Source organism: Glycine soja, chromosome 20 (assembly GCF_004193775.1).
Source record: "Glycine soja cultivar W05 chromosome 20, ASM419377v2, whole genome shotgun sequence".
NCBI lineage: Eukaryota > Viridiplantae > Streptophyta > Magnoliopsida > Fabales > Fabaceae > Glycine > Glycine soja.
The window spans coordinates 44826971-44841162 of record NC_041021.1 but is presented as its reverse complement, the minus strand read 5'-3'; the positions used below and the strand labels follow the sequence as shown (position 1 = coordinate 44841162).

The 14192-nt window shown below is 28.8% G+C and overlaps 1 protein-coding gene across 1 annotated transcript; it reads right to left on the bottom strand.

Moving 5' to 3' along the window:
- Window positions 1-92: 92 nt before the first annotated feature.
- Window positions 93-2921, bottom strand: LOC114402540. The gene is made up of 3 exons (XM_028365157.1): window positions 2547-2921; window positions 1264-1660; window positions 93-545 (listed from the first exon to the last, which is right to left on the bottom strand). The coding sequence occupies exons 1-3, from the start codon at window positions 2692-2694 to the stop codon at window positions 254-256; spliced, it is 837 nt and encodes a 278-aa protein (XP_028220958.1). The 5' UTR covers window positions 2695-2921; the 3' UTR covers window positions 93-253.
- Window positions 2922-14192: the final 11271 nt, after the last annotated feature.

Sequence of the window (14192 nt, the reverse complement as noted above, 5' to 3'; positions counted from 1 at the left end):
ACAAAACAATGCCAATTACTACCTCCAACCCTTTTTATAAGAAAGAAACAAGTTTTAGTGGAAAAGGACCGGAGGGAGTACTATACAAATACTTGCTAGTGGAGCAATCTAAAAGGGTTCTCAAGTGATTTTTCCTCTAATTCGTTGGTTTTTTCATGTACACAATTCAATAACAGACTGTCCTTTTGTACATTTTTTTTTCTTTCTTAAAATACATTATGTTTTAGAACATAATTATTCCCTACTCTGAAGTTCATTTAGAAACAGTTGAGCTGTTGAGAAGTTTCATCATGAAGTTAAACTTCATATCCGGTGAGGTCTTTGGTTGTGGCCAGTTAGCTCCCTCTGGAACCTTGATACACCTGAAACCTTGGCCTTGGTATAACTTTGTGGCTGCAGGGTTTTTCAAATCACAGTGCAATGCAATAGCACGACACCCCCAACTTCTGGCTTGTGATTCTGCCTTTGCAACCAAGTGTTTAGCTATTCCCTTCCGCCTAAATTTTTCTCGGACTGCCACATTTGATATGTATGCAATTCCAGTCCTACAGTATTTTGAAGAAGAAAAAATTACAGCCATCAGCACAAATTCATCAGTTAAGTGAAGCATAAACCATGAATATCATACTCCAACATGGCCATGTACAGAATTATTAGAAAAATCAGAAGCTAACCATTGTCAAGGGTAAATGATTCTAGGTCAATATAGAGCATAAAAGAAGTTTTTTTGGCACATTCAGTTGAAAGGTTACAAATTAACCAATAAAGAAACTGTGGATGTGAAATGTAAAGAGCATGTAATCAGTTATTTTAACCAACAGGTTTATGCTATGCTGGGATATCAAGGCTATTTATTGGTTGTTTTGAGACTTAAAAAAGGGTAAGCAGGATGTGCTTAGGGTATGTATGATTTAACAGAACATAACTAAGTGGAATAAATTATTTTTCAGAAAACTTTATCATCTTATTGATGCTTGGTGCAGAGAACATTTTCGGGACATCAGTTCCTATGTTTGGTATAACATAACAGTGAATATTTATAGACAATCCTCCTCTTTTATCCAGGGACTGGCTATAGAGTTTGACAAAAGAGGAAGACATAGTCAAAGTTGCAGAAGTAAAAATAAGAATAAGATTCATTAAGAAGCAACAAGATGGTGAACCATGAACTATGAAGACACATCACAAGTCAAAAGTTGACAAAAATTATGATGCAAATCTTGAAGACACAAACCTAAGTTCCAGAAGCAAGCTTCAACTCACCTTCTCTGTCGCAATGGTCCCTTCCTAGGCAGAAAGTCTGCAACAGTATCCACTGTTAATATACCAGCCACATATCCCTTGTTGAGGCTGATTTTCCCATCAAAACCACCAACCTTGAAATCTTCACTTCCAAATAATAAAGTTTCACCAAATGAGTTGCCAATAACAGCAACCAAACAGATTCTCTTGTAACCGTTTGGTAGAGTGAATCCTGCCATCATGGCCACCAATCTGTCCATCCTCAGCACAAAATCTAAAGGGAAGGAATATTCAGGGAAGAAGGAGCTGCAGTGAGTCTCTGCCACTTCCCAACAGTCCTCTAACCTGGCCTCCCGCACAATAATTTCAGGAGACACAGTTGGGAACAAATCAACAACTTGACTCGCTCTGCATAATCCTACATCCAAACACCACAGGGTTCCTACCCAAGTTAACACTTAGAGTATCCACCAACTTTACCGATGACACATCTCAAAATATACTATGTTGGAACGATTTAACTCAAACAAATGTATAAAGTAAGAAAATAAAAGTGTGTGTACCCTTGATTTAAACAGCTAAACTTATGAGATACATTATTCAAATCAAGGGTGGATCCACCCTTACTCACTTTACACATTTGCTCAATTTAGAGGAGCTAGATCCAATAAATGGGAAATATTCCATCACCCCATGTATCCACTCCTTGATTACTAGTCCCCACTCATAGTTGGCTTCCTTAAATAAATCAGGCCAAAACGAGTATGGCCAAAATTTATATATGATGTTCCAGTCCTCAATGATGATCAAGGTAAAATTTAAGAGTTAGGATTATGCGAACTAAATGATGTGTGATTCCAAATAACTTTTTAGAATGGCATTACGACTTATATTTAAAATGGCATTATATATTATGTCAAAGATTCAGTTTTACAATCATGCCTCCCTGCAACAAGCCAAAACTCATTGAAAATCAGCTAGTTTAATCCTTCATCCATCATCTGTCCTTCAATTTCCCCACAATTTTCTCTTGCCAATCCTCCTAAGAAGACAAGTTGACTCCAGCTTTCAAATTTCTCAGACCTCATCAGCTTCCAAGAATTGGATAAAATTAACAAATGACCATCCATTAATCCACTTCATCTTATAACAATTAAAGGGTCTGACACTTTGCTTATACAACAAATTCAACAACCCATCTAATAGATTCCTTAAACAGAAAATAACTAAAAGAAGAAAAAAAGTTAAGCATGCATAATCCAGCAGTGCAATAAAGTTTTGAAAAAGAACTAGAAATTAGGTACCTGATTGGGAGAGAGAGAATTCATGAGGAGGAGTTGAACCCCGAGATGGAAAGGTGGTTGGCTTCTTAAAATTAACACTGAAAGGTGATAACTTTGAGGTGTTTATAGGAGTTGGAGATACTGAGGTTCCCAAAGGAATTGACCGCATTTCTTAGAGGGGTGGGTGTCTTCCTCTCTCTGCTCACTCAAAGAATCCTAAGATTCTCTGTGAGATTGAATCATAACATGAGAACTGTGAAGGGTGAGTGAGTTAGAACAACTACTTGGTTGGGTTAGCTAAGCTATGCTTACAAGAGTTTCCAAACTTGTGGGGCCACCTGACACTGACAGCCTCTTAGACTTGAGTTACATGTTTGTCTTCAATTTCCATCCTTGTCTTCAGATTTTTTTTTTCCTACACCTCATAGATAATTAGATACTATGATTCAGTATAGTGATTAGATAAACTTAATATATATATATATATATATATATATATATATATATATATATATATATATTAAGTTTATAATCCTATTTCGGTCAAAAGTATGTTTATTTGAGTGATTATGATAAAAAAAAACCATTTCTATGAAATAATATCATACTCCTAAACTATGTTGGTTTATAATTTTACCACCAAACTTCATCATAAAAGAAAATAATTTTACCTCCAAAATTGGTCATTTCTAGGCATATGTGGTTTAAAATGAATTATTAATTTTTATCATAAGATTTATTTCTTCTTATTTCTCTAGTCCTACACCTTTTCCAACAGATTCATATTTTCTTTCCGGAGCCACGGTCGGAGACGATTTATGGTGACAATACTCTTTTTTTTTTTTTTCTTCTCTTCTTCTCCTTTCCATCCCCAAATTTGTTCGCCCAACTCCAAAACGGTGGAAACAAACATTTCCACACTGAAATTCACAGTATTCCCCAACTCCAACACCCATTAAACTCTGCGAACACTAAAATCCAAAAAAAAAAAAATATTACCTTCAATCTTATATATAAACAACAAATAATATTTTTCTTTGGTGTTAATTATAAATAAAAATGATCCGTTTTCAAATTTATTTTGAGTTAAATATTTTTTATAACCTTAATTTATTGTTAATTCTATTTATTCAGAGTTAAACCAGTTTTCAAACAAATGGTATTTTATACCTTAATTTATTGCCACCCTCTCACTTTCAGAAAATGGTGCTTAATCAATGAATTATGAGTGGGAAATTAAAAATTTTAAAATAAGTTTTAGTGGGAAATTATAAATTTTAGCATTTAAAAAAGTGTATTATTTATTGATACTTATGTTAATCATTGGATTATGAGTTCTAATATTAAATATAACTATCATTTAAACTTAAGGGTATTTTTGAAATAAAAATTGAATTTATGGTAGTATTAATTATAAATAATTGAATTAATCACTTTTCTTAATTATGATATTTTGATGATTTTTATTATGTTGTTTATATATAGGACAGTTATTATATGATAAGGATCCTCCAAGGCAGAATAGAGACCCCTTAACTCAAAAACTACACATTGTCAACAAAATTTTTGCAATCAATAACTTAGGGCTAGAAATCAACAAACGCGACAACGTCAAATAAACAACACAAACACAAAGTTCCACCAATGAGTGAGTGGGGAAAATAAATACATAAACAAATAAAGTTGAAGGCGTCGTGGATCTGGTGTGGCACGCCCTAAACCAGTGGAAGTAGAAACACCTTGCATTTCTTACCAGAATGGTGGCTGACTTACTTGAGAATCGAGTGCATGTGCGCCATAGTAACGGAGCTTGGTAAAATTACAAATAGGTTAATTCTAACATTAAATGCGTCAAAAGTATGGTAGAATCAACAGCTCTATTTTAAGTTGATTAGATTCGCATAATGATCATAAGAGCGAATTTTTTATTACTAAAATAAATGTATGAGTGCCTAAGATCTGACTTGTCTATTGGACTTCATTATTAGAAATTTCTTTGTTTTTACTATGTCAATTATTTTTATGGACAAGATAATAACCACCATAACCTTTCCCAACCATGTGGGGTTGTAATACTAGTAATGATTAAAACCTTCTGCAGCGGAAAGTCATGTTGGATCTCAAGAAGGTCAATCAAGAAGGTCCAGCCCATCTAGCATATTAGGTCCAGTTTTGGAATGGCCCAAAACAAGAAATAAATTCAAATAAAGCATACTTTGCTCATTTAATTTTGCTTATATATTACTCGATAACTCCTTTGTATACTTTTTGTCCTTCAATTTGTCTTTAATTTCGATTTTAGTTTTCCTTTAAAATTATTGACGAACTTTGTCCTTCTATTTTATCTAATCACACAATCTTGATCCCTCAATCCAAAATTGAACGTTGATTGTTATAAATGAATGTTGACTGCCACGTGTCACGTTCTTATTGAATGATGACTATCACATGTATGTTCTGATCAACCAATGACAACAACAATAATTCGACATCCAATTAGAACATGACACGTGACAGTCATCATTCAATAAGAACGTGACATATGACAATCAACATTTCTAATCAACGTTCAATCCTGGATTGGGGGACCAAAATTGCGTGATTGAATAAAATATAATAACAAAATTCATCAATAATTTTAAAGGGAGATCAAAATCAAAATTAGAAACAAATTAAGGGACCAAAAATACAATTTTACCTTGTCATTAAATAAAGTATCATGGATTTACTAGATCAAAGAGTTGGGCGATACAAAAATACAAGGTTCGTTACTTTAATGCGATATTAATTCTCCTACTATACTATAAATCTTAATTTGATTGGATGAACAACTTAAACATTTATTTTTTAAAAAAAGATTTTATTATAAAAGTGCATATATCAAAATTAGCTGTTACATTTTTATAGCAAGAAAAAACATTTTTCAGCACTAATTAAACACGAACTGTGTAAAAAATTACCTGTCGCTGGTTCCTGTCCTGAGTAAAATTACCGCGCAATAAAATAATAGAAATATTATGAGCATGTTAGTTAACATATATTTTGTTAGAGTGAAATTCGTATGAGACTCGATAAACAAGAACTAAGATCACTCACATCATAAATTTCACATTAATTACATCTAACAATAGAATATGTTAATATGTTAAGAGTGTATTATCGGCATTTCTCATAAAACGCATGGTCAGCCAGTGATGCAGGCAATAAAATTTTATTGTAGTGACTCTCCATAATTAAAGTCGTTAAAAAAATCATTGTCAAAAATAAAATACAAATGTTTTCAAAATAAATAGGACAAAAAGGGCAAAAAGAATTAGAACTCCTAAATGTGAAGATTTTGAGACCTATCCTATAAATCAAGGACACAGTTCAAGCACCTAAAATTTAACTGGCAGATTTGTCAAGAAAGCCAAGGTGTAAGGAGAGGTAGATTTGCCAAACAAAGAACACCAACGAGGAAGCTTCTTAAGGACTCGTTCAGTTATTGGTGTTAATCTGTTCACATCGGAGTTATGAGTTGAATCTGACCTACAGTAAAGAGTCAGATCAAACAATGTTGGTGCATTTTTTCCTCCAGAAAACTGAACAATGTGCCAACCATCCACACTACTCTTTTTGTCAACTGAAATCAATTCTTCAGAATTCCTTGCATCTGTGGTTGAGTGAGAAAAACAACACCATCTCAGACTATAAAAAATATCATAAATATAGCAACACTAGGAAACAAGTATCAAGAACTATCATTTTAATCAATGCATGCATCCATCTCCACTATGCAAGTTAGTGATAGAATATGTCAATATGATCTTTTACTTGTGCCACGTTGTTTCAGAAACATCAAAGTAAATACAACTTTAAATTATTAAAACACAAGGTTCATAAGAGACCCTAAGAAAAGTAAGAAGATATTACAATTCAATATTCAATATTTTTTAGACAACCCGTGCAAGTATGAGCCATCACGGTTTTGCAATCCAAACACTTTCACTTCCATGCTTTATATACTTTATTTTCATTCATTTCCATATACGTACTCTACAACCCCGATATAATTTACCTTCTGGGCAATGTAATAGTTTAGTTATGTGAAACATAATTAAAAGCAACATTGCATAACGAGCTAAACTTTTATTCTGACCTTCCCTGATTCCAGAATAGGTTTCCTCGTTAGAGGTCACAAGTTTAACATTGGTTTTAAGACAGACAATTCAAGTAATGCCCTTGTGCGAAACATCCCAGAAAGAATTATGTTCCCAATTTACATTTAACTTCAAATCATCATGTAAAAGATTTAAAAGAAAAGAAAGTATTTTCTATTTGACGGGGGCATGGCCAAGAGCAACTTGATACCAATGTAATGTAGTTCTTATCATGATCCTGCATTAAAAGTAAAAGGGAATTCTAAAGAATTTTTAGTACTTTAGCTTGCTTGCATTTATTCCTCTGGTGAATCCTTAGGGATTAAAAAACACAATTCATCAACAGAGCATTTATCATTTACACCAAAAATATATATTATTTTTATTAAATTTAGGAATTAAAAATAACTAAATTTTTCATAAGTCTTAAATAAAACATCAGGTTTTTAAAGATAAAAATATATTTAAACTTTTATTTATTTAGGCAGATCAGGTGGCTTGAGATGCTCTAACTTGGCATTCTGCCCATGGAAAACAACATATGTTATTATCAATAGATATAGGCAAATATATTTGAATAAAGACTTTCTCTCACCGAGACATTTACACCTAACTACACCCCATTCTCCCTTTTTATATCTTAATGTCCATTATATCATTTTTCTACATTCTTTTGAAAACTCTTTTTTTTTATTTTCTAGAAATGTATTTCGAGAATAATATATACATATTCTAAAAATATATTTTCATAACTATATATTATAGTTTTGGAAATATTTTTTTTAATAGATATATGTTATTTTGAAAAAATATTTCTGTAATAGGTATAATGTTATTCTGAAAAGATATTTCTGTAATAAATATATACTATTTTAAAATGACTTCTCTCCTTTAAGTGTGTTCAAATAAGTGTTTATTCTCTAATTTAAGTTTATAACGTCAATCATTACAAATAACAATAACTCTTAAGTCTTAAGGTATGTTTTATTATTACTTAAAATGTTTTTCTAAAATAATATATACATATTTCAGAAATGTATTTATAAAACTATATAATGGATAATTAAAACATATCTTAAGAAGTGTATTGGGCCTCGAAGATGTATTGAGCTTTAAGGTACACGGCCCCCTTGCTTCGAGATTATGGATTTTACAACTATTATAACCCGAAGGGCCTTGAGATGTCCCTCCATTGAGTATTGACTTTCATTTCACTCAACCCGCACAAAAAGACTATTCATTTCTGAATCCTAATATAATGTTTTTTTTTTCCAGTTTTTTAATTTATACTCCAAATTAACTCATATGTTTTATTCACTAGAGGTATTTGGTAAGATAGTGGCAAGTTCACGTATAGTGATGCTGCTGATAGGTTAATAGATATTCGCGCTGTTGGTTATATGTTGTTTGATTTTTTTTTAATTTTTTTATTTGAGAGAAAAGAATATTAGGAATTTATAATAATTTACTTTTTTTTTCCAATGAATTCAACTAGATCTCCTTTGAGATATCTTATTTGATTTGAGAAATTAAATAACAAAAAAATAAGTTTAAAATATAGTTTTGATCCTCCTGTCTTTTAAAATTATAAGTTTGATATTTTTATTTTAAAATTGAGACATTTAATCTTTTATTTTTTAACTTCTACAATTTTAATCTTTCTATTTTATATTAGAGATAATTAGTCCTACCAGATTTTTAAAGTTTACAATTCTGGTCTTTATGTTAAACTCAAAAAGTTGATTGTTAAGAGATTACTGCAAATTATGACATGAATTAAACAAATAATACTGTATTACATTATTAAATTTGAATCACATTCGATTAATTTCTTATCAACTCATGTTTTGACTTAATTAGAAAGATCAAAATCTCAAATTTTACAAAATTAGAAGACTAAATGTCTATATTCTAAAATAGGTGGATTAAAATTATAATTTTTTTTTAAAAATAAAGACTAAATATTTTTATTTTAAAATAAGAGAACTACAATTATAAATTTTAAAATATAAAGAACCAAAATTATATTTTAGAAAAAAAAATGATTAAGATAAAGATAAAATTGTGAAATATGAGAGAAATATAGAAGAAAGTAAAGAGGAAAAAAGGAGTTTTTCTTAAATACACAACTGTACCCTTACAATTTAATAAAATAAAATTATTCATAATAAGAAATTTTATTTTTTTCTATCCTATTCACTTGCTTTCCTAGATGGATAGACAAGAAAATAAAATTAGTTTCATGATTCACTCCTACTATTCAACTGTTTTCTTAGCACTATTCAACTCTGCCAGACAATATATTCGTTTGTTGCCAAGAAGAGAAGGGAGTTGAAGGAAAAAATTCCAAAAAAAAAACTATAGATTGCACATATATATAAGAAATTATTGACTTTTTAAAATCCAACAAAACCAAAAAGATGGGATAAAATTAAAAGGCGTAAATGTGTGTTTTTATTTTTAAAATATAATCATATTTTATTTCGTAAAATCATACAAGAAGGAATCATTAAGTATTCCAGAATTGAGAGGGAGTTTGATTAATCTCTAGGTGATATGTATTTTAAAAAATTAATAACACTCAATTATGTCTGTAGAAGAAAAGGAGAAATAGTTGAATAACGAAGCCTTGATGAATGAGAAGCACTGCTCCCCATTGTTGTTCCGTTTGAAGATTTAATTTCCAAAAACACACACATCTGACATGCTTCGCTGCCCTATTGTATTGTCCTCACCTCCTACTTCACTCTTCTCCCCGTCAATTGCCTTCTAATTCTATATAACCTATAAGTAATTATACATTCACTTATTCTTTTTTAATCACTACATAATTAATCACATTAATATTTTTGTTTTCTTTTAATTGTCTTTTCCGACTAATTAAATATTGTGCACCTTTATACTACTAACTCTGTTTTATTATAATTGTCTTCTTAATTTATTTTACAAAAGTAGTAATTTTATAAAATTAATCTGATATAATTATTAATTCATTTATAAATTTGACTGATAGTGATATTTTTGCTATAGGATTATTAGACGGTGGTCAAAGGTGAATCAGTGCAGAGTAGTATTGGTGTGTACTCAATTACAAGTGTAGCTCATCTGGGTGGGCCTTGAGGCCATGTCCAAGTCCAACATTTTCCATCAATCATGTTGCTTGTCCAAATGTTCGTACACACACGCTTGTGATGATGGATTATTATTTCTGTAACTTCAAACATATTACTGAAGTATTATTTCATTAATCAAAATCAAAACTGATTGAAATTTTCACAAACAAACCCAAAACACCAAAGTAGTAATAAAACAGTAGTTTTTCTTCTTCCAGTCAAATATACTGATCCATGACAATGATGCATGAAGGCTGCTCTTTGTCTTCTATTCAATCTCAGAAGATTTTTGTGTTTCGGAAAATAGAATCTCTGAAGAAGCATATGAAACTCGTGCCAATGGAAAATGATATAATCAAGGTTTCTAGACAGTCTCTCCTGCCGGATGAAAGTGTAAATAAATGTCACTCATATTTATTTCCTGATCAAATGAATATAGTTAAATAATTATATTAAACAAACATAAAGACTAAATAAATAGCATATTCAATTATATTGAAAAATATATTTGATTATGCGATTTTTTTTTTATCTAAATGGAATTTTATATATATTGACAAATATAATAGATTATGTTGACAAATATAATCGATTATGAGTATGTTTGAGTATCCATCTAGAGAGCTCAAAACAGTACTTCCTAAAGGATATTGAAAATATATTTTCCTTTATCTAGGAACGTGTGACAATTCAAACATGTCTTGTATAGTCACGCATTTCTTTTTAGGTTAAATTACTGGTTCATATATTTTCATGATTTTTATTTTTTTAATTTTTATAGTTTAAAAGTAATTTTTTTAGTCTCTATAATTTATATTTTAATTCTCTTTTAGTCTTAGTTTAAAAGTATTTTTTTACTTCTTAGTTTATATTTTAATTCTCTTTTAGTTTCTATAAGAATCATGAAATTATAGGACTAAAAATACCATTTTCAAAATTAGAGAAACTAAAAGAGAATTAAAATGTAAATTATAGGGACTAAAAATATCATTTTTAAACTATAGAAACTAAAAAAATAAGAATCATAAAATTATAGGGACCAAATGAATAATTTAACATTTTTTTAATTAAGAATCTAATTTATTTTCTTTTTTATTCCAAACCAAATAACCTTAATTATAATGTTATTTTTCTTAAACCAAACCATTCACATTTTCACTTCTTTTTTTTTTTATCTATTTCTCTCAATCTTCGCTATTTTTTTCCTACCTATTTTTTCTCATTCTATTTCCTTTCATTTACCAGACATGAATGAATAATTTGCAAGTAATTATTATTATATACAATACATTTACTTTCTCTTTATCTATTTTTATTTTACTTTTTTTTTCTTATCTTGTCATATCATTTATCTCATTCATCATTTTTCCCTTTATTTTTCATTTTATTTCACCCATGCACTTCAAAAAATGGGGTATACATTGATAATTTTTCATAATGTACTTTTATTTACAGCTTTAAAATACTTAATTAACATTTTTTTGTTTTTTAAATATTTTTTATCTTTAACTATTTGTTGTAAAATAAATTATTTATGAATAACTATGTATCTTTAAGTATGCCAAGATTTGCAACAAAAATATCAAATACTGTGTGAACCATAAATAGCTATGGTCTATGGAATATTTGTAATAAAAAAGATTATGAATATGATAAAAATAATGCAAAAAATGAGTCTCATATGTGATCACAAAAGAATATGATGCTCGATTTTTTTCTTTGAATTTTTTAGTTATTCATCAAACTCACTTTTCATATAATTTTTACTTTATTCATATTTATGTATTTTAAGATTAGTTTATTCCCATAATTTTCACATAAATAAATTTAATGAAATAAATTTTATGTCTTGAATTAATAAAAAAATTAAAATTGTAAAAAAATGAAAACAATAAGTGTTTTAGAAGGATAAACATGTCATTATTTAAATAATTAAGAATAACATGTTAAAACTTTTAAAAATGACTATTTATATTTAGTATTAAAAGTGCAAGCCAAAAATATAGTAAAATAAAAATGCAATTAAGCGAAATGAAAATCATGAAAACATGGGCAGGCCCTAGGATTTCGTTCGCTAAAGAGAAAAGAAAATAAGTTCAGATAAAAAATTTAAATTAAAATAAAATACAAAAAAAATATAAATTAAACGAACATAGTTGTAGGCTTGAATGAAATTGAAAGTTGAAAGCAAACCCAAGAATTTATAACTACTTCAATAAAGGGCAGCGAGCCAGCGACCGACTTTGAAACTAGGAAGGAGACAATGAATATCAATATCAAACGGTAACAAATTTTGAGCTTTACGTATATAGTCAAGTTAAATATTTAAAAGAAATTTTTTATCATTCATTATAGTTCTATTTAAAATTTAAATTTATAAGGTGTAGTATAAATGAAATTCATAATAAATAAATAAATTTCAATTATAAATTTTATTTTAGATTTACGATAAATAATTTATATTATGATACCAGGTTAGTGCTAGCTATTGATAATTTCTTTTAAAAATATTGAAATTTATTTTTAATATAAAGATGAAAATGATAGATTAAACATATAAAAGTTTTTAAAAAATAAATATGCGGATAATGGTACGTATAATGAGAATGGTTTAAGATGCTCAAGAAATATTTTCTTTTGGACTACTTGTTAAATGAAATGAAATTTGAAATTAAAAATAAGAAGTATATTTGAAAGAAATAAAAAATATATTTTTTACAATAATGCAACTTATATTTTCAAAATTAAAATATTCATATTTTTCTTAATTTATATGCTAAGTTTCAAATTGTCTCTATCGATCTGCTAAAAAATTAATAAATCATATGAATATCGAATCATATGTTTTTTTCTAGGGGATCGGAAAATACTCTTATTTAACAATCTGTTATATATCTGTACACAGTACAGACACATTCATTCATGTTGGCAGCACTAACATATGTCTACAACTTTTTTAGCAAAACTGGTCCACAATTCCGGGAGGAGACATGTACTTACACAAAAATTGAGATAATAGTTATCTTAAACTATATAGGGTTCATATAAATAGTTTACATTCCAAGTCGCACATTAATTATTTTATATATTTAACGTGTAAATAATCTCGACAAGCATATTTCACATCACACTACACTGCACATTAGACAAATATAAAATAAATCTATAAAAAAATATATATTAAATTTAGGTCTTTCAGAAGACTCTTTTCGCGAACTTAAAGATGTGTAGCCAAGTAGAACATTGTTGAGCCATGCACCTAGGCTCAAATTAATCTTTGTATGCCAAGGATATTGATAAATATTATCATAATTAAATAAATATGTTTGATGACAAACTCTGGCGCAGAGGTCAAAGAAAGTGGTTTTCTGTGTGGCAATATTTATGGTAAAGGTTCAAAGTGCTTTGCTGGCTCGTTCAGCTCCTGGTGCCCAATCAACATGAGTTGTCTGTGATTTGTTTAAACATGAAATAATAAAATAACGGATATATAAATATTAAAATGATAATATATCCTTTGTGTAATGCTAAGAGCCTAGTGAAATGTGTCCTCAGACAGCTTAGTTATCCATTTTTCTTTTGGCATGTGATCAGGTTTAATGGCCGAAATTGTCCTCAGAAGTGTCTGATTAGGGGAAAAAAATACACATATATATAGTAAGTAAAACATGCAACAAGAGCTACAGAAACATAAACAAATACCTGGAGCTAGTGATGTTGAGTTTGGAATCAAGTGAATTTTGAGTCTACTGTAGATTGGTTTGTTTATTCATTTTCCTGAGCAGTGGTTGTCATCTTAAACAGAGGTTGCACCCAAACCATCTTTTAATTATCAACAATTAATTTTTATTGAAAAACCTAATTATTCATCTTTAATGAAATATTTTTCTTTTATTCATATGATTTTAACTTAAGACTTTGTTTAATAAAAATTTGATTTCATTTCTACTTGAATCAATAACATGTTGGTGAAATAAATATGGTTTGATATATATATATATATATATATATATATATATATATATATATATATTAAAAAATGTATTACCGTTTTGTTTCTAAAAGTGTAACACACTGTCATATTAATTAGTTTTGAAATTAAGAAAAATATCAAATATGCCCTTAAAACTTTTAGTTGTTTCATTAAAGTGTTTAAACTTAATTAATTTTGGTTCTATATTAATATTATCAAGTCGTGAATTTTTTTAATTATTTTAGAATAGTGTGGTTGACGGATTGCGTTTTCATGTATTTATTTGGAATTTTTAAAATTTCAAAGATTTATGACACAACACTATACACTTTTAGATACTAAAATTGCAGTTTCCTCTATATATAACGTTTTAAATTATTTTGTTACTTATTTAGTTTATGGTGCTTTATGCTAACTAAAAGTGGAACTCTATAAATCAGTA